General features: G+C 41.7%; 1 protein-coding gene across 7 annotated transcripts in view; it reads left to right on the top strand.

The window, feature by feature from the left end:
- The window catches only part of phactr4a (phosphatase and actin regulator 4a), a 32219-nt gene extending 7620 nt beyond the window's left edge, over nucleotides 1–24599 (top strand). For 2 of the 7 annotated variants that reach the window (XM_044171037.1, XM_044171038.1), the window contains exons 3-16: nucleotides 2208–2252; nucleotides 9305–9475; nucleotides 9586–9666; nucleotides 9773–10825; nucleotides 13079–13450; nucleotides 15922–16053; nucleotides 16595–17168; nucleotides 19202–19437; nucleotides 20583–20754; nucleotides 21026–21081; nucleotides 22314–22375; nucleotides 22506–22643; nucleotides 23161–23237; nucleotides 23427–24599. In XM_044171037.1, coding sequence (XP_044026972.1) covers nucleotides 2240–2252; nucleotides 9305–9475; nucleotides 9586–9666; nucleotides 9773–10825; nucleotides 13079–13450; nucleotides 15922–16053; nucleotides 16595–17168; nucleotides 19202–19437; nucleotides 20583–20754; nucleotides 21026–21081; nucleotides 22314–22375; nucleotides 22506–22643; nucleotides 23161–23237; nucleotides 23427–23442 — 3153 coding nt within the window. In that variant the 5' untranslated portion in view covers nucleotides 2208–2239 and the 3' untranslated portion in view covers nucleotides 23443–24599. Of the gene's footprint in view, nucleotides 1–2207; nucleotides 2253–2483; nucleotides 2696–4007; nucleotides 4253–9304; nucleotides 9476–9585; nucleotides 9667–9772; nucleotides 10826–13078; nucleotides 13451–15921; nucleotides 16054–16594; nucleotides 17169–19201; nucleotides 19438–20582; nucleotides 20755–21025; nucleotides 21082–22313; nucleotides 22376–22505; nucleotides 22644–23160; nucleotides 23238–23426 lie in introns of those variants that run through there. The other 5 variants (XM_044171036.1, XM_044171035.1, XM_044171040.1 and 2 more) reach the window with 5 other exon arrangements.
- The last annotated feature ends 206 nt before the right edge of the window (nucleotides 24600–24805 follow it).

The raw sequence follows: 24805 nt of genomic DNA, 5'->3' as shown, positions 1-24805 counted from the left end.
GTTATTGTGTGACATCCTTAGGTCATTTGCATTATTTACATGGAGTTCTTGAGTTAATTTGCATGTAATAGAATCACCCCAAGCATCATGGTGTCTGGACGTCAATAAGAAAGGTCTGATTTTAGTTCTTTAGAGCTTTGGTGTATTTTAGAAGTTATTTGATGTTTTCTGTCATTTTAGATACCTTGCAAGTACATCACAAATATACCCATATATTAAAAACATGATTCAAGATTAAGCATTCTGTAACTTTTTAACATAGCTGTATTGCTGCTTGAGATGAACAGGATGATCATGTCTAAATCTAAGGACTTCCAGTCCCAAGAGTCCTGCTACGGTCTGTCAGTCAACTTAGAGCATTGACAGTTTGGAATGAGGTGTTTCGTAGCAGTTGAAAAATTCAAATGTTTAAAAATTTAGAACTTTAAACTATGGGTCCATTGGCCTGGAGGATCAAAAAGCTTTTAATGCTCAGAATTACCAGAGGACAGATGTGGTAGTTTTGTAATCTCCAATTTATCTAATTTTCTACAGTCTATTCATTTGTCTTCTAGTTCTATGTGGTTTTATTACATTAGAATACAATTTGAAAATAAGCCCCCTAAAACCTCATTTGAAAGTCTCAAAATGTGCTCATTCACTTGAAAGAAATTGGCATGGCAACTAGGCTGCAGTATCTGATGATAGCAGCCTGAGAAAAATGATCCCGTCATAGACTGTCTCAGTCTATTACACAGTCGCAGTTATTACTTCCTACATGTTTCCAAATCCTTTTTTGGTTATCGGGTAGTATGTATGTTGAATGGTGTAAAACAGAAGAATTCACTTTCTCAGGTATAGCTCAAGCACAATTAATCCTTTTGGCTCTTCTTTAAGCATTTTACACATCACTTAATATAAGATGATTTATAGAACACAACTGCTCACAGCGTGCTCATATTCACCACCTCATCTTGTTTGTGATTTGTTTAAACCAAAGGGATTAACACTAGTCAGTACAGGAGAAAAGTATGCATTGTTAAACAGTGTTCAGTGTGCACGTTATTCTTTCATTTTGGTTCCTGTGGCACATTATGTATTCCCCTTCTCCTCGACACTGCAGCCTCACTTTGTGATTCATACTGAAAAGATGCGTATTTTTAAATGTGTAATTGGCTGATAATTTCTTAATCGGGACAGTTGTCTTCATGTCTCGGTAAAAGAAATTCTGAATTAGACTAGTTGCTTTGCCTTTTAGTCTAGCAGAATTTAGAATGGATTTCCAGTTAGTGAGTGAACTTGGCTAATTAATGCATTATTTTGTCTTGGCTAACACACAAGACCGTTTGTTCAGCTTCAATCTGCCCCCCATTAGCTGCAGAGAACATCCAATCTATTGAAGTGCCCTGAAAGTCATTTACTGATTTTTAATTTTGAGTCTGCAGTGTTTGGAATAAGTTTCGTAAGTTGCTGTAAAGTTAAACTTCCATATCAGTTGCTCTGGGGTGCCATAGTCCCCCAACCCCTCAGCTTTTAGTTTTAGGGTCACGGTTCGGTAAGTTTTTGGTACAGCAACATTTATTTTTGAAATTTATTTTGAAATATGTAAACATTCACTGAAATGCACACCTGAAGGCTCATTGTAGCGGGGCTCAAGCACTGTGACCATACGGTTAAATTCTGTATTCTCATGTCAATGTCGGCATACAGTTTGACACTAATCGCTGCCCATCGTAACTAACCGGGAAACCGTGATGCTCCCATACAGTGGATCTAAATGTCATTGGGAGGATCCTCCAGCTCTGGTCTCTCATTTATGTTTACCATTCGGAGGCAGCGAAACTACTTGAGCTTGACTAACCGGGCTTAACCGACTAGCATGCTACAGCTGATAGACAGCAACTGGTGCACTGCCAAAACTTTCCGGCCGGGTAAAACGCTCTCTCTAGAATTTCTGTTCCGCGCGTGCGAGTAGTCGACATAAATAGACTATTTTGACAGTTTGGGTCACAGGGCGTGCCGATCTGAGGAAGTCGCATACCGAACAAATACACGTACCGCTTACACCCCTAATGAGTTGTGAATTGGGCTAATGTTTTCAGAGTGATGACATGTGAGGAATTCATGAAGTAAAACATTTCTTTATACTGTCAAAAAAAAGTAACTGGTGTATTGTGTTATTACTGAAAATGTTCTTATACATTTCATAATGATCCTATTTGTTTCAGGAGCTGCTGACTGCTGAGTTTTGGACACTGTGATGGAAAATCCTGGTAAGAAAAACCCTATAGAACATACCATCTGATTTTAAAGGTTTTATTTTCATGTGTATGTTGGCTGTAGTGAGACTGACGTTATCGCAACCATAGTATCATGATGACAGAAAGTGGTCAGTCCACAAACAAAGTGTTAGGTTATGAGGGGGTTTAGGGGGTTGGCCCTGTGACGCACTGCGCTGTTGACACTGCAGCTACTGTATCTGATTGGCCCTCAGCCAGAGGACACACCTGTAGGATAGCAGAGCTGCCGGTTTCTCTCACTGCCACTCATGGCCTTGTGTCTATTTCACCACTGGCCCTGATCGTTGAAGACCTCAACATCCCACGTATACACTCGCGTAGTCCAGAGGATCTTTGCTCGTACGCTGAACTGTCGTAGTCGATTTGTGACATCTGTGGGAAAATACCTGGGATGGCTGTTCAGTCTGAATGTATTTGTGAGTAAACCTGCTTTCTGCCTGTTGTTGGATGTTAAATGTTGATGGTTTACATTTCAGTGCCTTCGTATCTGACAAAATATCTATTTGTTGAAATGCCAAGACAGGACAGGGCATGGCTCCATGATCACTTTATAGGCAACTGGGCCATGGCAGGAACAGATTAAGGAAGCTTGATCTACTCATTCCTGCCAGGTCCTGTGGCCAAGCACTAAAAATAAACTGCAGTTCCTCCTTGGCTGTATTCTGAAAGTGATGTGTTTCTGACATGAAGGCTTTACATGTCCTTGTATTTTGATCCGAACGGGCACAGTCATCAGCATGTTGGCTCGTGTTACGTCATATCAGTATTTGTATATTTTGGGGTTGTCATGCTGACATAGTATGATAGTATTTTTGTGAGTCATCAAGTTGATGATTTTGTTCAGATGAGCTTCATGTTCTCGTCCAAAGCGGTTAAAGCCTGAAAAAATGTTTGTCTTGTGGTTGCAATCTGCAATTTCACCGCTAGATGCCACTAAATCCTTCACACTGGAACTTCAAGACCTCTGGACAAGTTTTGGCCTTGTGTCTGCTCAGATGTTTGGCACTTAACTTTGAGATATTGTCTTGCTTTTTTCAGAGTTAAATAGATACAGTATGTAAAAGTAAGGAGCAGGTGTTTGCAATAGTTTCTGAATTTGTCTCATTTTAAAGACACAGTTCTGAATTTTTATTTCTAAAACCAATGGCAATTAAACTGTAATAAACATTTGTACCATAACCTGAGGGAGGTATGGTCAAGGGATTGTATCGGGTGTAGTTGTAAAACAGAGTTGCTAATATGTAATAAAAGTGTCATCAGTTTGCACATACATTTCATAGTTTGAAAAGGGCAATCTCCGGAGAGTCATCGGACACCTACGATGTGTCACTTCCTCTTCTCTGGCTTTGAGCTCCTCCCTTGGCCTGGCTCACCTTCCACTTCTCGAGTTACCTCACCCCGCAGAGCCCGCCCCTCGCCCTTCAGGGAGTAGTGTTTTGTCAGTCTGTGAAATGGTGCTAGTGGGGGGGGGGGGCACTGCATCCCAAATCCCTCAAGCTTGATGGCTGGACTGGCCAAACCTCAAAGCTCGCCTGCTGTGAACTTTGACCCTGAAAAATCTGCTCTCAGGAATGAAAGGCATCTAAGACTGCTAGATTACCTTATTGGTGTACCTTATTTATGAAGTCAGAGCTCCAAGAAGGGAGGGACCTAAGAACTTAGCGAGTGAGTGTATTTGTGTTTTAGAGGGAGGAAGGGAGGGAGAGACCAAATCACACAAGCTGAAGGGAGGGGGAGGGCAAGAGTATAGAGAGAAGAGAGACTTAACGACACAAGTGAGCAGTCAAGACAGTCTTGAGTTTCAGCAGCTCTATGTCTGGTTGGAGAGGAGCGAGGTGGCTTTAGGTTTTCCTCTCCTGCCGCTTGCCTCGGGAGAGGCAGGCCCCAGCAGGCCAGTGTGGATAGGAGCTGTAGCATGGGACACAGTGCTAGCAGTGAGACAGTGGCCCAGCAACCAGCCCAACACAACACGGGTGAGTCCGAGACTAGAGGCTCAGCGCTAAATGGTTGCTGTGAACATTTTGACTGGTTTTAGATGGGCAAACAGCCTGGCCGGCATGTTTGCATTTGTGTAGAATGGAAAGCCAACAAGAGGGTACAGTGTATATATATATATGAGCAGGTGTTTTGAAACCAGAGAGAAACTGGAAGGCAGCAGGCACAGACAGGTGTGGAAGAATGCATGCAGATGGAATGTGGTGATTGTGAAATGTACAAACCACACAAACTTCTTCTGTCTGCGCACAGCGCTCCATCTCCCTGTGGAAGCCTTTGTGGAAAAACAAGATTTGAGGGTACAAGGCACCAACTGACACCAGCTCTCCCCATGTGGATGTGGTTGTTTTTTTGTTTGTTTTTTAACTTAAATGACTCAAGTCTGCTTGGCTTCTCCAGTCATGCAGATTGCAGTCCATAGGTCTATAGTAAACCTTAAACTCCCTGTTTTTGCTGTCAAAAGGAGGATCCTGTCAGGTTCTGTTCGCACACCAACGATTCCACTTTAGAATACAGCTTTCAGCTGTTGGAGTCCAGCATCTATGTAACACAGGCCAGCCCCTGTCTATCACCTCTTTTCTGCATAATATCATAGCCATTAACTCGCTGACACTAAGCTGTAGGTCATGGCCTGCTGTCAGTTAAAAACAAACTATGGTTTTGTTTGAACAGAAACCCTATAGCAAAATATAAAGCAAATGCTTTTCAACACAAAAAACAAGTAAAACAAGAACATCCTCATCGTTACACATTTGCTCTCCATGCAAATTGTATTTTTGCCTCTGGTGTGCTACTCTGTGTAGTAGGTGTCAATATGTAATGTGATTGGCATGAGTCATATGGACAGCTTGACCAGAGGACTGCAGGGTATTGCATTAGTGCCGGGTGGTTAGTGCAGGTTTCATGCTTTTATTAGTCCCTTGAGTTTGAACGGCAACATTTATCGAAGCAGTTGTTACTACTGTCTTACGTTTTGTTGAAACAAACTTCCCTGTTTCGAGTCAGTTTATAAATGCGTACCTGAGGCCTGGGTGTTAGTGTTGAGTCTGAGCATTGTAAGATTTTTTTTCCTCTTGACTATCTTTCACCTCATCTGTTAGGGGTCGGTGCCTTTTAATTCTCTGGTTGTTCTGTGAAAAGCAGCCATCTCAAATTGCCATGCTCTACTGCTGCACAAGGTCACCACATCACACTTTGCTTCTGTTGCAGCCAAACCACATCAGTGTTCTCCCAGTTCACTGCCACCCCTCCCAGTTCAACACCCTCTGGTGTCTCGGGTATGCGTCCGGAATAGCTCTTAGGGCCAGTGCACTGCACAAAGTTCACTGAACTCTGTATGCCTGCATTTTAGCATGGGATTTCACACATACATGCAAACGGTCTGCTTTACTTCATACAGTGGGTAGACAAAAATATTCTAACATTTTATGGAAAAGGACTTGTTCATGAACAAACATTGTTGCAACGGTGGGCCATCTAAGGTTGAATGCCAGTTAACCAGCAGTTAGAAATGTGTGTTAAGGCAAACTATCTGTGACTGAACTGTAGGTATATTGGTCAGTAAAACTGTCTGAATAGTCTAACTCATTAACATATATGCCAACCGGACAAACTGCATCAACACAGAAATACAGTCACAGACGTACAACCTAATTTGACGTGCCTTTTGTGAAGTGTTTAACTTTGATGTGCTCTCCCAGTAGATATAAAATGAAACCAAAATGTGAAGACAAAGGGCCAGTTAAAAAGGGAGGTCAAGGCTAAAGACAGACATACAATAACATACAAGTTGTAACTAATCCGCTAGTTGAGTCATGTTCACCTAAACACGTTTACACTGACAGTAAAATACAGGTGGTTTGGGATAGTCACGGTCAGCAGTTGCACCCTCTGACAGATGAAGGTATGCTATGTGAATATGGAAGTTATTTATTCTCAGAATATTAGTTTGAAATTGGTTATGTCACATAAAGCTAGACTGATAAATCTGTCAGGTCCCAATTATTTATCAATGGTTGTAAACTAAAGTGGGCTGCCCCATTCTCTTGACAACAGACTTAAGTCTTAACAATTTCTCATTTAAGAACACAAGCTAGGTGGTGAGTTGTAACTCACTGTTGATTCGAATCAGATCAGTTTAGTCAGCGATATTGTAGGAAGGAATGGTAAAAGAAGAAATAGCTACAACAAACTGGTTAGATGAAGAGCTGCAGGACAGGGGCACACTGCAGACTGGGTGAACTCACTCTATCCTATGTGACATATGGAAAACTACTCGTATTGTGTCCACAGCATGTGGTCTGATTGTGGTTGCCCACTGTACGTATGGCACATTTATCTCAACTATTACCTGCCAGCCACTGAAAAAACCCACATGCACAGAACCAATGTCTGGAGATCCGCACTGTCAGCTCTTGTATTCCAGATTGAACAAATTCTAGTAGATGATTAATAGATCATGCATTAATCATTAACACCTCCATTCAATATACAAAAAAGATTTTTTTCCAAAAGCCTGGTGCCCTGGGCTTTCCTTTCTGATTCATGATACTGGCTACATTTATCTCTGACCTTGAAAAACTCATCCTCAGGGCATGGGTTTTATAGTGATTGTAAAAGGTATCAATCCACTGTTAATCCCTCAGTGTTACATGTGTGACAAACGTGTAGCATGCAATATCAGTCAGTGTTTGGTAAGACAGGTTACCCCCACTTCTGTCAGATATTGTTCAGCTGGAATCAGTCAGTTATGGCATTGCTGGAAGGAACATGGAGATCTTTTCACCTTGTTTTGCATCATTTCTCATGTCTTGCCTCTCCCAACCCAATTTGCCTCCACTGTTTATGTGGCCGTTCTCCATTCTTTTTAACCCCAGCTTACACTTTGTCTGACTGCGATAAATGTAGTAATGTAAGAATAATTAATTGACTGATGACTGATGGTTTGATACCGTAATGATGTGTCAAGTGCGGTTAGCTGATATTTAATAATTTTATTTTAAAATAAGTAATCTAGTTACCTTTAGTAATAATAGCTTACCTTTCCACTACAACAGCATCACCAGCGCAGGCAGTGATGACAGTGCAGCGTGTTTCTGAGAAATGTTTGCAGAGTCTGTGTCCATTCGTCAACAACAGTAGGGCCAGTCACTCTTAATTGGCGTATCTACCAAGGAGGGTCTGTAAATTCAGTAAGTTGAAAAGTTCCATTCAGCCTTTTTTAAATGACTGTACTTAGAAGACAAAGTTCTCTTACAAATTAAAAGAGAAATGTAAAATTGAGCTGCCAAACACACACAGGCTTTTTATACAGAATGGGTTTTTTCTGGCCTCCTAAAATGGACAAAGTTGTGTCATATGACCTTGAGTATGTATATACAGAAGTCAACAACCGCCAAATATTAAAATTCAATCATGCAGTTAGATTGAAGTCCACATGACACATTAGCCGGTCATTCCACCTCTATTGCACACATTTCTTTTTCATCATAACTGGATGTGAGTCTCCCCATCACGCATGCCCCTTTCACACTGTCACATAGTGTAACTGCTCTAATGAGAACATGAGCTCCCTGGTCTCCTGTACATTAACTTGTGAAAAAGTGGTTAAGTCTCCCTCCCTCCCTCCCTCCTGCCTGCACTTAAACCACAGACCTTCTACATGGCTCTATGCTTGCTGCCATGCTGCACAGTGTTGTGTAACTGCTGCCACACGACTCATCGCCTAAGAATTATGGTTGCGGTTTCACACCCAGCTGGTTAGGATTTTCAATAGCGCACGACCAACTTTGAGTCATGGTTTCTGTCACAGTTGTGTGCTTATTTTGCAATACTCTGGTTTAAAACAAGAATATCTAAACTTTTGATATTGATGGTCCATAACAAATGCAGAGGATGTTATGTGATCCTATACCCATCACTATTTTGGCAAAAACCACATTAGTTAAATTAATTAAACATAAATAATAGAGAGGAAGCTGTGCCCATATTTCACTGTCTGACTCCTTTTATGTGACAGATGAGACAACTGAGCGGGCAGTAAGAGTCGAATTTGGACCAACTTTGTTTTGACATTTGATCCTTTATTATAACAGGTAATTGAAGTTGCAGCGTAGAGCTGGAGCCCTCCCTATGAATGGGCATGCATACCTGATCAGGAATCTAATCATTTTGACTGTTGCAGCCAGAAAAGAGGGAGCATTTTGTTTTTATTTTAGAGTATTTTCTGTGGATTCTCAGTGATGAACCTTTTTATATTGAATTGCTAATACATCAGGTTGATATTTGCCTGTATAGCAGCCAGATATGGAATTATAGCCTGCTGATGTGTTGGATATAATGCTGTTTGTTTATATCCTGTAGCTAATTCATGCATGCTCAATGAAAAATCTAAAGAAAGGCCCTAAAGGAATATGTTGTCATTTTCAACTTAGGCCCTATTTACTGTGCCCAATTTGTAATAGAGGCTTTCCAAGAACTCTGTGATAAGCCTAAAGAATATGTGGGTTTGCCAATACAACATAGCAGGGGCTTATCAGTTACACATCACTTCAGCACAATGAACTGTTCTGTTTGGGGGGGTGAGCAGTGCAATAAATTCTGAAGTGCACTGTTATTAAATTATTGTTTGTTTATTTAGATCCCCATTAGCTACAGTAATAACAGTAGCTACTCTTCCTGGGGTCCACAGTTGTTGTTCAGTCGCAGCTTTTTACACGTGTAACTGATGTGCGACTGTTCGAGTGTGTATAGATCTTGTTGAGACAGGTTTCTCTGCGCATCTCCGAACAATACACACAATTGTGTGTGGGGAATTTGCACAACCAAGCTTGACTGTTATTGCAGTAATTACTGTTATCCTGTTGAATGCCAAGTTTTTGTCTCCCAAAGACCCAATGCTGTTAAGAGGTTTGTTACTGCTACGACTACAGTTTTTGGTTGTCTGCAATATTGGCTTCAATCAAAAAAATATTTTCCACAAGTCAAACTTTGAGTCATCTGTTGTTTGCCACTATGTCATGTTCATGCAGATGATGAGGTCGACCTGCAACACAGCACAACAGTGGGTGAAGAAGGAAACTCTGGTGGGGGAACACCTCCAACCAAACGCAAAGGCAAGTTCTCCAAAATGGGAAAGATCTTCAAGCCCTGGAAATGGAGAAAGAAGAAGCCAAGTGAAAAGTTCACTGAAACATCGATAGGTATGCTGAGTACAAGGGCTTATGATTTTCACCCATTGTGTGCATTAATTAATGCTATATATATATATATATATTAAAAAAATATATAATATTTTTTTTCCTTTTTTCAGCATTGGAAAGAAAGATTTCTGTTAGAAAAAGTCGCAAAGAGCTGATTGAAAGAGGGGTTCTAATAGATATCCCAGAGAATGGTAGGTCAAGCTTTAGTTGGTTTTGTTAAAGAATATTCTATGGATAAACTGGCTTCATCTTTGATGACACTAACTGTATTTCACTGTTTGTATCTTCATGGGACAGAGAGCAATGTTGTAAACCACTCCAAAGCTCCACCAGTGAAAAATGGGCACCCTGTGCCGATGGACCTGGACAGGGTGTCGGAAGCAGGGGTGCGAGTGTCTCGAGGGGAATCTGACATCAAGGTGAATTCCCTCAGGCCGCCCCAAGCAGATGAACGTCGAAGCAGAGTGCCGTCTGATGCCTCCCGAAGTAACCGGGCACCTCTGGATGTGGACTCTCATGCACGGCTTACTGTCGACGTAGACAGACGTAGCCGTCTGCCATCAGATGTCGATAAGAGAGGCGGATCTTTACCCAGAGGACCTCCTCAAGATGATAGATACCGCAGAGAAGAGAGGAGAGATGGCAAAGATGAGAAGGATGACAGAGGAAGGAAGAACAGGGAAGATATGGAAAGAAGGGACTGGCGAGAGGAAAGGGAAAGGGATGGAGGAGTTGACCGAAGGGAAGACAGAGACTTCAGAGAAAGGCGAGAACTGAGAGATGACAGAGAGAGGAGAGATGAAAGAACAGAGAAAGACAATAGGGAACGGAAGGATCGTGACGAGAGGGAACGGAGAGATCGGGACGAGAGGGAACGCAGGGATCGTGATGAGAAGGAAAGGAGGGACGACAGGGACAGAAGAGAAGATAGGGATCGGCGGCTTGAGAAGGAAAGGAGAGAGAGCAGAGATGACAGAAAAGATGACAGAGAAGAGAGGGAGAGGAAAGACGTGAGAGTTGAAAGAGATGATGGGGACAGGAGGGATGACCGAAACAGGCGAGAAGACAGAGAGAGGAGAGAGGATAGGGACAAGGGGGGTGACTGGGTCAAGAGAAATGAAAGAGAGCGACGAGATGAGCGGGAAAAGAGGGAGGAGAGGAGAGAAAAGCCGGCGCCTCAGCGGCCTGTGGATAACTCTCGGCCTATAGCTAGGCCTGTCTCTGAGATGGACTTGCGGCTACAGAAGAGCTCCTCAGAGGACAACAAGAGGTCTCGCCCAGCCTCAGAGGCTGACAGGAGTAGCACCCTGCCCAGATACATCCCAGCTGCAGAGTTCAGAGAACGCTCAGGTAACATCTCTCTTTTTTGTTGAATTATGCTAGCTAACCTAGCCTGTGTTTTTCTACTTTTCAACCTGCAGGTTTGTGGCATTCAGTGGTGCCATGACAATGAGAAACCGCTAGTAAGAAACGTTATTTTGGCACACTTTTTAACTTAGTTGATTACAACACTATGAAAACTGGATGATGCACACAAACTTGCCTCTATTTTTTCCAGCTCTAATCATGCAAAGAGAACTATTTCTGCTGGGGCGAAAAAATAATTATTATCCATAACTCCCCTAAATATCTGTGTTTCTATTGGTCCTGTCAAAGATTGAGCAGTGATGCAGAGTGCAAACCTTTAAACTAGACTACATGCGCAGGCTCTGGAGCTGGAGCTACCACCAGAGCCGATGTGTATAGATCTCCACAAAAAGCTTAATGCATTTTGATTACATAGATACCATTTTGAGACTACAAGAAGTATGATTGTGTTTTCTTTCATGTTTCCAAAGCTGGTGAAGATTGTTAGTGAAAACAACTTGGAGCAAGATTAGGATTTACTGTGACTTTACACAAATTGATATTTTGTGACCCAGCAAAGCCATTTTCAGAACAAACCTTCTCATGACAATGTTGCTCAAACTCACAGTCAGTCAAAGAATGTAAACCTAATCAGTTTAGATAAATGATTGCATAGCAATTGACTCATTTCCAGGAGCTAGACACTTTTGTGCTTTTGCGATTTAGGTAGAACTGCCATTTCCAGTTTAAACCTTCCCATCATACCCCTGTATCATGAAGTGAATGAAAGGGTAGGTTCCTCGTTCTGTGCAAAAATGTATTCCAAAGTTTATCGAAGCTAATATGAGACTTTGAGTTAATCAAATCAAGTGGGTATCTTCCAATGTTCTTTTTTTAGTACAAAATTCCCTCCTTGTGTTACTGTCCCTCCATTGCTGCTCAGCAAAGAAACACCCACGTGATTTGATTAACGAAGACTGCTGAGGCCTTATATGAACTTCAGGTAAACTTGGGAATGTATTTTTTCCAGACTTTTTAGTGGTATTTTAGCAAGGAATCTTTTAATGGCCAGCACAAACATATATGCATGTGAGTGTTTGTTTTAAGACAGACTCGAAAAAATGTAAACCTGTCCTTTAACAGTTGCTCCATTTCTATAATAAATGTGCAACATGGCATAATAATGTACCAGTCAGACATTTATTGTAGTGATGGTGCTATGGCAATCTCACAGCCTCAAAGTGAATCAGATCTGCATTCCTAAAAGGGGAAACAGAACTGAACTGCTGCTAAGCCTGTCTCACTAGGACAGTGACTTTGATGTTTCAAGTGATAACTAAGTGCAGTGATATCAAGATGAATAGCAACAACTTTTTGTCAGCCAGTACACTGTACAATGCAGAGAAGTGGATACTTTTTTTTTTCACTAATAGAAATGACAAGATATCAGTTAAATGTGTGTTTTATAACTTTGACTAGCGTGTGTTTTTGTCAAAAGCTCCTTCTTTGGTCGCATGATGGGTATCATCCAAAAATAGAATATCTTCCTCCTCACCCTTGAGGGTGAGATTTCAATGTCTTTTATTGCACACTGCATTATTCACTAGTGTCAGTAAATGAAACATTTATGTCCTGTTTGTACTTGTATTTGTTATGTCAGGATGGCATGTGAGCTAACATGCAGACGTCCCGTCCCGTCTCTTGGGTACTGCGCACCATTTTCCTCGTAAACAGTCAGTCAGTGAATGTTTTGCTATGATGAAATGCCAGCATGTGTGTAAACCAAAGTCTCCTGGTGGTGCATTTTGGGTAACTGTAATTTAGACAGGGATTATGAAGCTAACAAGCTCAATCTGAAAGCCTCAACAAACTGAAACAGTAAATATGGATTTAGGTGAACATGAAAAGAGGGGAGAACAAATCAGTAGGACACCTCTGTGCTTCTTTGATCTTTCTCCGTGCTTGCTCTGTGTGACCTTTAGATCATCTGATTCATGTTACTCTCATCCTCTAACAAGTGTAGAACCTTGATCAGAGTTGATCTCTGGGTAAGCTCTGAAACTAACACTTTAAGGTTCACTAACACTTTAGCTCTTCCTTCAGTGTTTTACTGTATGTGATAACCCTTTTGTGTTTCCCTTGTACTTAGTTTTCCATAGAGTAGAGCAACAGTAGAAACCTTGTTGTTGTGATCTCTCCTTTAATGTGTGTGTGTGTTTGTGTGTGTGTGTGTTTGTGTATGTACCTCCTCTGTAGAGTCCGCTGGTGTCCGCTTTGCCCCTGACCCTCATCCAGCACAGGACTCTCAGCAGGAACCTCTCCCACCTAAACAGGCTCTGCTTCCCCCTAAATGTCTCACTGCTGCCTCCATTGAGTCCGGCAGGAGTCCAACACCCTCCTCTTCTTCATCATCCTCCTCTTCTTCCTCCTCCTCCTCCTCTGCTGCTATTGCTGTGGCCAAGCCGCCGAGAACAGTCTCCCTAATAGCTGACGACCCACCTCGACCCTCCCTCCCTGCTCCTGCGCCAGCTGACTCTGTCACGCCACCCCCTGTCCCCCCCCATGCCAAACAGCCTCCTGTCCCTCCACCCAAACCCACCAACCGCAACAGCAACCCTGCACTGCTTGGTGAGTTTGTTGGCGTCTGCTTCTACAGTTTTATAGGACACGTAAAATAAGCCTCTCTCTGTAAACAGCTGCTTTGGTCTTTGTGTGTCTTTCTTTATACTTTTAGTCAAACAACCTCCAAAATGAGCTTTGCAGGAAAGGGAAACTGTTTATTGAGTCTTTGGGAAAAAAACAATGGTATCAAATTGCATGTCAAATGCTAGATTGAAACAATCTCCCCCACAGTGGGCCATAGACCGCTTGGCCATTCTAGCACCAACCCAAAATACTGTTGCAGTGTTTCCCATAAGATGAAAAATGTATTGGTGGTGGTCATGTACTTGTGGGATGATCTGATGCTGACACTTGAGAGTTAGCAGCCTGTTGCACCAGCAATGTGTGATCTCAAACATACTGTAGCTAGGTTTGAACGTAGTGGAGGAGTTAAGCTATAACTTAGTAAAAACACGTTGCACCACGCAAGTTAGTGACAACATCAAGATAGAACTTAAAATGTACACCTCCCCAGAGCAGGTGTAAGTCATTCCTTATTAACCGTTGTCATGGTTAGAGAGATGGGAGAGACTAATGATAGAAGAGCCAGATATTGAAGTTTTTCTTCAATATTTACACAGGGAGCACATAGCCTGTGACAGACTACATCTATTTACATTCATGAAGACACTCACATGCACGCTCCTTATTGTGCTGTACAGTTCCCATTATTTGGAGTGTGATTTTATACTGCATTCTCTTGGGAATTGTCACTGACACCACTTATTTGTAAGAGAAACTTGTAACGACTTCCATATTCACGTGTAATACAGACAGACAAACATGCAGTCCAACCAGTTTTTAAATGATGCCACATTTGGACTCCCAGTCTCTAAGGACATAACACCAGACCTATACATAATATATTTGCCTGTATTTGATTCAATCCAGGTACATTAAAAGAAATCACACAATAAACTTAGGGCAAATGTTTTTCTTCCATATGTTTATTTTTTCCCATGAAGGTTTTATCACACAGCAGTCCCCCATAGGAGAGTGCCTTCTACTTTAGCTGTTTCAACAAAACGGACTGTTGTAGGCATCCTAATTTCTGTCACTAGTTGGTAGTAGACCTGAATGCTGCGCTGGATGAAACGTCTTTCTCTGTGACAATGTTTTGATTATGGTCTACTTGGTTAAGTTGTAGCATAAGTAGTGGTTAATTCAGTGTGAAACTAATTAGTTACAACATAGCAGTTAATGTTAATATTCTTGTAGATCAAAAGCTCTTTCATTCAAACAGAAAAGTGGTGTCAGTTAAGGACAGGATTTACATGGTATGTTGGGTGCAGTGCCGTGTCCACACCTATTTCAAAGATGCAGATGTTACTTTGTTTTCCATCAAGTTCATAACTTCATTTCTAAAATAAAAAGCAACATCCACATAGTACATTATCAAGCACTTTTAAGTATTGGCCGTAAAGAACTTGAGTCCTTTCCCAAATCTAAGTGTGACCTGAGTCTCACAGGGAGGTAGTGGCTCGTTGCTGTGTTGGCGTTTTCCAGTATGTTGTTAGTGTGCAGTTTCAGTGTGTACAGCCACCAGTCTCAGAAGAGAAGACATGCACCGGCTTGTCTTCACACCATTTATGCATTGCCAGCACTTTTCGGGTGGTTAGATAGAAACTGATTGGCTTTTAGTATTTCATATCCTTTGTCCCAGCATGCCACAGCAGCTCGTTTACAGCCCATCCCAGTACTGTCTCTGTGAAGCAGTGTTTGTGGCAGTGAGACATTCCACTACCATTTGTTAGGTAGCATATGCTACTACATTTCATTTCACACTGTTACATTCACAGTCTACAGGCGTTTGTCTGAAGAGTGTCTGTTTCAGTGTATTGGACTGTTGAAACTTTGTGCATGCGCCCACACACACACATGCCTCATGTAGGAAATGTCCCTTTCTTTCCAATGTGTTGGATACTAAGTTCATATTACATATTGTAAATTATGTTTTCTCACAAGAAAAGTTTTTTGTGGAATATATCATAGGGATTGTAGCCTGATCGACACTGAACTTATGAGGCTGATACTGATATTAATATTGGGGAAAAATCAGATCATGATATATCTGCCGATTTGTTATGTGTTTATGTTGAAAAAATTACTGACACATTTTACATTTGAAAAATCAACTTGTCAGTGCTCCCTGGTGGAGAAGCTCTGTAAAAGTGACACTATTTTTTTTTTTATTTTTTTTTTTAAATTTCAGTACAGAACTGTTAAACAAGGTTTGAAGCAATTTAAAAAATCAGCCAACACATACCACACGAAATATCTGCAATAAGCTGATATCGGCCTAGCTCTAATAGGGATGAATAAGCTGAAACAGGGAAAAACCAAGACAACCATTATCCGAAACCAGCCTCTTGTATTTCTCTCCCAGCTTGGAATGTAAAGCCAGCCCTGTCCCTGACATCTCCACTCATTTTTGCCAGCTTCCTCGTTGAACAGGGGCTGTAAGGTCAGGCAGCCTTGTTACTGGACCAGCTGGAGACGCCAGAGTGAGCTTGGCCTGTACCTTTCTCTACCTGTATACCTGCGGCACAACGCTGGCCAGACCTGCTCAGGTACCCAGCGGGGCGCCAGATCTCAGTCCATCGTAATAGAGCCTGCAGACTGGTCGCATAGATTCACCACCCTCACAGCACATGGAATACCTCGCCTCCATTTTAACACCAATACTGCATCGCATGTGTATTGCAAGCATTGGAGCTGTTTTCAGCTCAACTAACTTAACTCTAAATGCTGCCAAGACAATATTGCATGGACATTGGATGGGCATCTAGTGTGCTGGATTGCACTGAATGTGTTTGTTGATCCCAGTGGATGCTCATTACAGACTGTTTATACAGTTGTGTGTTAATATTTGTGTGTCAACCTCCACTGACTCAGCAGCCAGCTCAGCAGTAACAGGAACATCTTCTTTGCTCCCTGACTAAAGCTGATATTGACATATTACATACTTCTTTGCTTGTTTTTGTTAATGAAACTAACTTCACCCTGCTACAGACTGAATTTGCATCCTCATGTTCTGACTACAGGTTATGTTTGTGAACCTCATTCTATATGAGAAGTATTGATTACTATTGTTGACTGTTTTTTTAACAGCGGAGCTTTCACAGCCTGGCAGTGGTGTCATAGTGCCAGCACCCGCAAAGCGCTCTCCACCAACACCACCAAAGAGGATGACGCCTGTATCCAAGCGCCATTCTGTGGACCCTTCTCCTCTCAGTCAGGTCCCAGAGCCTCCCACCACTGACCCGGCCTCTGCCCCTGTACCGATGCCTCCTGCTGTCCTTAAAGGAGATAACAATGAGGACAAGACAAATGCAGCAGCTCCTCAGACCTCCACTGAGTCGCTGCCTTCACCACCGTTGCATATACCTCCATCTCCTCCCAGGGTCCAGTCGCTCCAGCCGCCCAGCACCTCCTCCTCTGGTCCTGTGCCCACCGTGCAAGCTGATCCCCCCAGCCCGACCACAGAGCCTCCCAGCCAGCCTCCGGCCATCCCCCTTCACATCCTCATCCAGAGAGCCCTGATCAGCCCCGGCCCAGCTCAGCCCAACCCAGACGGCTCCCAGAGGGCCCACTCACTACTGTTTGAGTCTCCTCCAGAGTTCCTCGCCGATGTGGGGGGTAACTCACGGCACTCTCTCCCCGTCACCATCGAACCTCTCAGGCTGTAAGTGTCCCACATACTGTACATTACATTTTTACATAACAAAATGGCTCTGTAAATAATATTATAAAGAGTACGGTCTAGACCTGCTCTATAGGAAAAGTGCAATGAGATAACTTCTGTTATGAATTGGCGCTATATAAATAAAATTGAATTGAAAATGTCATTGCTTTGAAAGCTGACAATGAAGAAGAGCACTTTGCCTTGTTTAGTTTAACCCATAGTTGAGAAGTTCAGTTTGTAGAATTTTTGCATTTAATTTGGTTAAATTCATATAACCTTACTGAGAGTAAATGCATGGCTTGTCACTTGTAGTCACATAGACTCACAAAGTAGGCAGCTATTGACAGATGCAGTTTCAGTAGTCTGAGATACTGTTGAGTTAGTCTTCTGCAGGAAGTGAGAGTGAAAACAAATCCATACTCCAGTCCCTGAAACTTCAATTAATAACCATTTTGATAATCAATTAATCCTATGTCTTGTGAAAAAGGCTTTTTTTCACTATTTTCTGAGATTTTACAGACCAAACAAATAATTGATTAAACAAGACACTAATTTACAGGGAAATCCATAATGCAAATAATTGTAGCCTTACAGTCAAGCACTTTGGTTTTGTCCAAGTTATATAATATGGTTCAATTAGTTATTGTCTCTACCCATAAACCTTTGCATTATTGACATTTTTTTTTTGTACTTGGTACTTAGCTGTACTTAGTTCCTGTTGTTAGTTGCACTACATTCTCACGCCTCAGTGTACTAAGACCCGGATTTTCAAGCAAAGAGCATCAATTTCCACAGTCCATGCAAACAAGTTGAATTATGTATATAGCTTTATTTATACAGCCAAAGTGCTAGAGCCTGCTTTGATTAATTATAAAATAATCAGCCACAGGACAAAACAAAGTAAGACATTACCAACAAAGAAAGACTTGAAGTTCCAGTGTGTAGGATTTAGTGGCATCTAGCGGTGAAATTGCAGATTGCATCCATTTGAATACCGCTCGGATCACCCCCCCCTTCCAGCAGAAACTACGGTGGCTACGAAAAACGCAAAAGGCCCTATCTAGAGCCAGTGTTTGGTTTGTCCGTTCTGGGCTACTGTAGAAACACGGCAGTGCAACATGGCGGTGTCCGTGGAAGGGGACCCGCTCCCTCTGTAGATAAAAACAGCTTATTCTAAGGTAACGAAAACACAACGATTCTTATTTTCAGGTGATTATACACTAATGAAAACATACTTAAATATTATATTCCATTTCTGCCAATAGCTCCTCATAAATGTTACACACTGGTCCTTTTTAAAAGGAAACAAATGGAAGAAACCTTGGGTGGCCAGGTCAAAGAGGGACCCCCACCTGTGTGGCTCAGTGTGCTGTGGCAGCTGGGTCAAACCAAAATAAAGATGTAAACTTCCAGATTTTAAATAGGCTCCTCCAGACATGGTGTTGGAACAAATCGGTCATGTAAAGATTACCCATCATTGACTTTTCTCTCCAAATCAACTTAAGCAGGGGTTGCTTTATGGGAATAGCTGCATTTGGATGACAGTTTGTCGCTCTCTTTTATTCATTTATTAGATGTTCAATATATTTTTTACATTGAATTTGCAAGACACAACATGAGACTTGTGTATTGAATGCTGTTATTGGATTTATTATTATCTATACTCTGAAATTTGCTCTGCCCAATTTGCCCAAGTAAATATTCATAATTCGAAAAGATTTAAGGACTTTGTTTCCTGAGCTGTTGACCTGAAGGTGGTGTGTTGCTCCAAGGCCACCAGCAAGAGAGCAACACTCTTCAGGCAGCCAAATAAGAATCATGTAGAACTGCGCCTTGTTTAATCTCTTAAGCAAACAATTGAGCTTTATTCACTCACCTGGCAAAAGGGTTGCAAATTGCCTGGGACTGTACCTAATGGTACTCGGCTGTATACCAGATTAGAACATCCGTGCAGATTGTAGTTACAAGAAGCCTAAAAGTATTCCAGTTTTTTCTCAAGGAATGACGTCTCTCACAGCTGTACTTGTTTACAGGCCCGAAGACGATGACTTTGACATGGAGGAGGAGATGCGGAAGCTTCAGCCTCAGAGGCCTCCTCGCCAGCCTGACCTGGAGCCCCGCAGCAGGAGGGGTTTGATTGGAGACTACAGAGTGAGTGTCATCCCTGAGAGTGGAGGCCCCGGGGACAGTGACGAGGAATCTGACTCTGACGGCCCCATCCTGTACAGAGACGACGATAATGATGAGGACGACGACGAAGGCCCTCCAAGTAAGTTGGTCTTTCTTATACTGCTACATTAAGGTCATATGGGAGAGACGGTAGATACAAGTGCCCTGGTTTAAAATACCACTTAAAGCTCTTAAAATAATGTTAAGACAAAACACCAACTGCTAAATTTCTCATTTGCGATTTACTGAGTAATCCTTGTTTTAAACATGTATTTAAAGCTTGTATGAATCAGTAAATGCATGTGACTAGCGTTCACTTCACATGCAGTGAGCTCGGGGAAGCTTTACGATGCTCTTGAGGATGAAAAAACTGGTCACAGGGAATGAAAGGATCTCCAGGCTCTGCTAAGTAGAGCAAGAAACATAAGACAATAAGAAAAACAAGGAATATATCATAAAATATATATTATGGTTAAAAACCCCCATCCTGGTCTTCTTCAGAGTGAATGAATGAATATCTTTTTATTCTTGTTATACATGAGTGCCTGAAGACCCTTTTCTTCTCTACATGCATGTTATATAAGAAAAGAATGAAAATAATTAGTGTTTGCAGTCTGTATAGAGCTCGAAGTATAACAGTTTAACCTTCAAAAAAGTTTGAAAGTAACTATTTTGATAGTCAATTAATTATTTTAAAGCAAAAATACCAAACACTTAATGTGAAATGTGAAAAGCCTCACTGCTTTTCTTGACTGCTGGTCAGACAGAACAAGCTATTTAACGATTAGACTCTGGGAATTTGTGATTTATTACTTCTTGAGAAAATACTAATAGCTAGTTGAGGCTCTAGTTTTAACCTATCAAATTCTTCTTGGTCCCATTTCCCCAAAGCATCTTAAAGCTAAGAGGATCATAAATCCATTTCATGAACACTCTTAAGCTTAAGAGGTGTTTCCCAAAAGCATTGTAACTGAAGACACTCATAGAAATGATGGAAATAGAGTAACGAGTGCCTCCTACCCCACTGGCTGGCGATAACAGAAATCTTCTAAGATCGATGGTAATCAGGAAATGAGGATTCAACCAGAACACAGGATCTGATTCAACTTTAGATTTTGTAACACAATGTATAAGAGTAATACACTGGAGAAAGTTTAGATTTTTCTTTTTATATATTCCCTTCTAATGTAAGAACCGCACTGTAGAAACCTGTATGTGTAAATGTATGGCTCATATGTGTAACAGGCGGGCTGGCGAGCCGTGTGATGAGGAAGGACACGTTAGCCATGAAGCTGGAGAGACAGGAGAGACAAGAGAGAGAGGAAAAGGATGCTCAGGAGAACCACGACGACATGAGTTGGCACAACAAGGAGCAGTGGTTGGCACTGAGGAACAAGATCGGTACCACACTGAACCGGTAAAGGACTGACATCACATCAGCTAACTGATGCGCATGAGGATGATATACATCCTTATCGTAAAATTGAATGTGTTTGACTGATTACCTACATTATTTATAGTGTAATTCATATAGTTTGAGAGGCTCTCCATCCAGTCCAAGGATAAAACTCACTCATACCTTTAGTTTGTCATGGAACGGGTCACTTCCCAAGATGAAATATGTTCCTTTTGGAATGATCCATATCAGCCTTGAAAAATGAGTAGTCAACAGTGTTTTGTGTCTTCAGGCGGCTGAGTCAGAGACCATCAGCAGACGAGCTGGAGCAGAGGAACATCCTTCAAGGTAAGACTGATCTATCGCTCCCTCCATCCCTCATTTCCTCATTCAGGCGTATATTTTCGATTCCACTGCACCACGATCAAAAAGCACGCCTTTCATTTTTTTCATTTTTGCTGAAATCAGTAGTCTGCATTAGTCATTCGTCCACTGGCTAATGCCCCCCCCCCTCCTTTCTTCAGGCATATTGATAGTCACTAAACACACAGCAATTTTTACAATATTGGTGCTGATTTGACTTTATTACGATACAATTTCTGATTTGAATAATAGTGCAGCTCCAGGGAGCTAAAACCATGCTTACGCACCAAAACCCCCACAAACTGGTATTTATAAAGAAAAATGGGCAGTCAGAATGTGGGTTTTCTAGAAGGAGTTCATGATATGGTAATGGATGGATGGAGATGGATTACTGCTGATACTTTGCCACTTCTGCATGTGCTTTACAATAAATACATCTTAATGTGAAGACGGTGGTAGACCTTTACTGTGAGACTGGAAGTTTTGACATTGACATTCATAGTTAGCTAATATTTATTCCATTTAGTTTTGCAGTAGATTTAGACATTCTCTGCACTTTATCCACAGGTCGAGTCTGTCGTTATAAGGTTGATTTAATGTGCAGTATCATATCATGTCATTTGAATTTGCACAAGCCTTCATAGTCACAGTCTAACGTTACCTTACACATGATGAAATGATCTTTATCGGATTCAATTTGAAAAAGTAGAGCACTGGTATCAGATCTGGTCTCGGTTTCCACAGACACCCTGAGTTTGGATCTTTAAAAACACGCACACACACACACAAACGTGCATATGTCCGAGTTCTAGTCTGAATCCACACCATGTTTTAAGCATAGTGTATTCTTAAAACAACGTGAAGATTAAGAGCAGACTGAGTATAGTGAAAATCAGCCTCCTATGGTGAAACATCAGTGCAGCATCACTGTGATGCCAAGTTGGATCCCAGAGCCAAGTATTAACATAATACTTCTCAGAATCTGTCAACACGTTTTGATCCAGGATTCATACCACCACACTGCGCCTCGCTTGTCCTCGAACGACTCTGCCAGGACGACGCTTCGCACCCGCACCGACACAATGCAACGCCTTGTGCAGAGCGAGGCGGTGATTAAAGATTCCAGTTACCGCGGCGTGCCGACAGCAGCTCGGGTGAAATCTACCTTACTGGCTGCAGCGTTTCCCTCTCTCATAGAATGTCTTTTCTTCCTGCAGCTAAGAATGAAGCGGATCGACGATTAGAGAGATCTGAGATCAAACGGAGGCTCACGAGAAAGGTCAGGATGCACCCAAGTAACTGTATCATACACTTTCCTATTATTATTATTATTATTATGAACTAGAAACTAACCCCAGAGACACCTAAGACAGACCTGACTTGCATGCTCCTGTTCGTTCTGCCATCAGCTGTCGCAGAGGCCCACAGTGGCTGAGCTCCAGGCGAGGAAGATCCTGCGTTTCCACGAGTACGTCGAGTCCACCCACGCCCACGACTACGACCGCCGAGCAGATAAACCGTGGACCAAGCTGACTCCTGCTGACAAGGTGAGACTCAACACATCCTCACACACACACACACACACACACACACACACACAAATGCACACTCAACACCTCTCTTTATACTAACAGGGCTCTTGTGGCTCAGAGCTTCTTAGCAAGAGAGAGCCTAAGCCCTGTGTGTTTTGTACTTTGGTCAAGTCTGAGAGGATTTGCATTCTAAACAGATTCAGTTTCGAGGAGGAATCCTAGGAATGCAGTACAGACGCTGCTTAATGGCTGAGTTTTACCATGAATTACCTGGTCCAGTGGAGCTCAGAAAATATGTAGGAACAGAAATTCTATGTATGTTGGAAGTGACGTCATTTTGAGTTCATGTTTAATTTGTACAAAAAGTAAAAACATGTTGTTGTTTTTTTTAGTTTGTCTGGAACATTAACAGTCAACAATAATCTAACAATACATAGCTTTAATCCCACAATCCCTTTCTTCTTTTGTGCCTTGCTATAAAAGGATAAAACCATTTCCGCTGAAGTGCTGTTTCTTTCATGTCTCCTCTCAGGCTGCCATCCGCAAGGAGCTCAATGAATTCAAGAGTTCAGAGATGGAGGTTCACGAACAAAGCAGGATCTATACCCGGTCAGGCTTGTATACAGCACCCATCAATAATTCACCTCAACTGTTCTCCAAGTTTTTTCAGCAGAGTCATCAATATTTTATTAGTTCTGTTTTGTCTTCTGAAGATTTTCCATTGTTTTACCCCGAAGACATTTGCGGCGATAATAGGTCTAAAATAACCTCTTGACCTTTTCCCTCTCTTTCTACCAGGTTCCATCGGCCTTAGCTGCCCACGCTGACCAGCAAAGCAGTTAGACTAGTCCCTCTCCACACTATGAACTGAACATTTGGTCCGTTTTTACTGTCTGCCTGCTGATAACTGGAACCAAAGCGAAAGAAGCCACAAATCAGTTCAACCACGGGTGGTTCTCAGACATACTCCAGTCCTTACACTGTGGAATTCAGGACAGGAGGAGTTTGTTGGTGCGTCCATGATGGAGGTACCCGGTGCCAACACTAAAAGAGTGAGAAATCCCCCCCCCCCCCTGCTGGGGGCTCTGAGAGTGTTAGATTGAACTGAAAGGATAACTGTTGGAAGGTTATCACACTGTCTCCGTCAGGGGAAACCACTCTCACCATGCCTTTACCTGCCTTCACATTATATTTCCTTCCTTCCTTGCAGAACAGGAAGACTATGCACATAAAGAGATCATTGTAGTTCCTATTAACACCGTTGATGGTACCACCAAACTCTGGAAGTACTTGTGTTTATATGTTAGGTACTACAAATGTCTACCCAAAGGTGCCACACAGCACCAGCCTTACTCCTCACATGAGCTTATACACTGTAATTTAAGGTTCAGACAAAATGTGAAAGAGTTCCGTACAGCAGTGTGTTTCTTATTTAAAACTCAGTTGTAGATCTATTTAAATCAACAGTTTGTGCTCTGTGTGTAGACTCTGAGCGCTGATTCCAACCTAATATCCGAAAGCGTGAATCTTACTGTGTTTTGTTGATCATTTAAATGATTCTCATGGAGCACATATCACTAGATTATTTTCTAATAAGGCACGTTCGTTCCTTAATTGGGTGTGTAGAAAATGTAAACGTTTTGAGCCTATAATTCTGTTTATAATTGAAATATTCAAGCAGGAAAATGTACATATTTTTATTTTCCTGGCTGTTTTATGGTACTTTATATATGCAAGTCCATAGTTGGCTGCAATTGTATAGATCAATTATGTAGATTTGATTGACTTTATATTGTACATCTGCAGTAATGCTGACATGTTTTAATTGTAAAGTATTTCTCAAATGTTATTTCAAAGTAGTAATGGCACAAAATAATTCTCTTTTTTTTGATACAGAGATCTTTAAAGTGTTTTTGCAAACCACACTAAATGAACAATCCACTCAGAAATTAAAATAACCTGTGATTTTCATTTCCGTATGGCGTGATTATTCCAGCCTCTAACAGCAAGTCTGCCCGCTCGTCATCATTTTAATCTTTCTATCGGCCGTGGAAAGAAAAGTGAATTGGAAGTGAAATGATTTAGATAAGTTTATGTTTATTCTCTTAAAATGACCAGATGAGGGCAGTGTTAGATAAAACGTGCAGACAAACCAGTCACTACCGTCTCAGTGCCAA

The sequence above is a fragment of the Siniperca chuatsi genome, linkage group LG17 (genome assembly GCF_020085105.1).
Source record: "Siniperca chuatsi isolate FFG_IHB_CAS linkage group LG17, ASM2008510v1, whole genome shotgun sequence".
Taxonomy (NCBI): domain Eukaryota; kingdom Metazoa; phylum Chordata; class Actinopteri; order Centrarchiformes; family Sinipercidae; genus Siniperca; species Siniperca chuatsi.
This window is presented reverse-complemented; position numbering and strand designations above follow the sequence as displayed.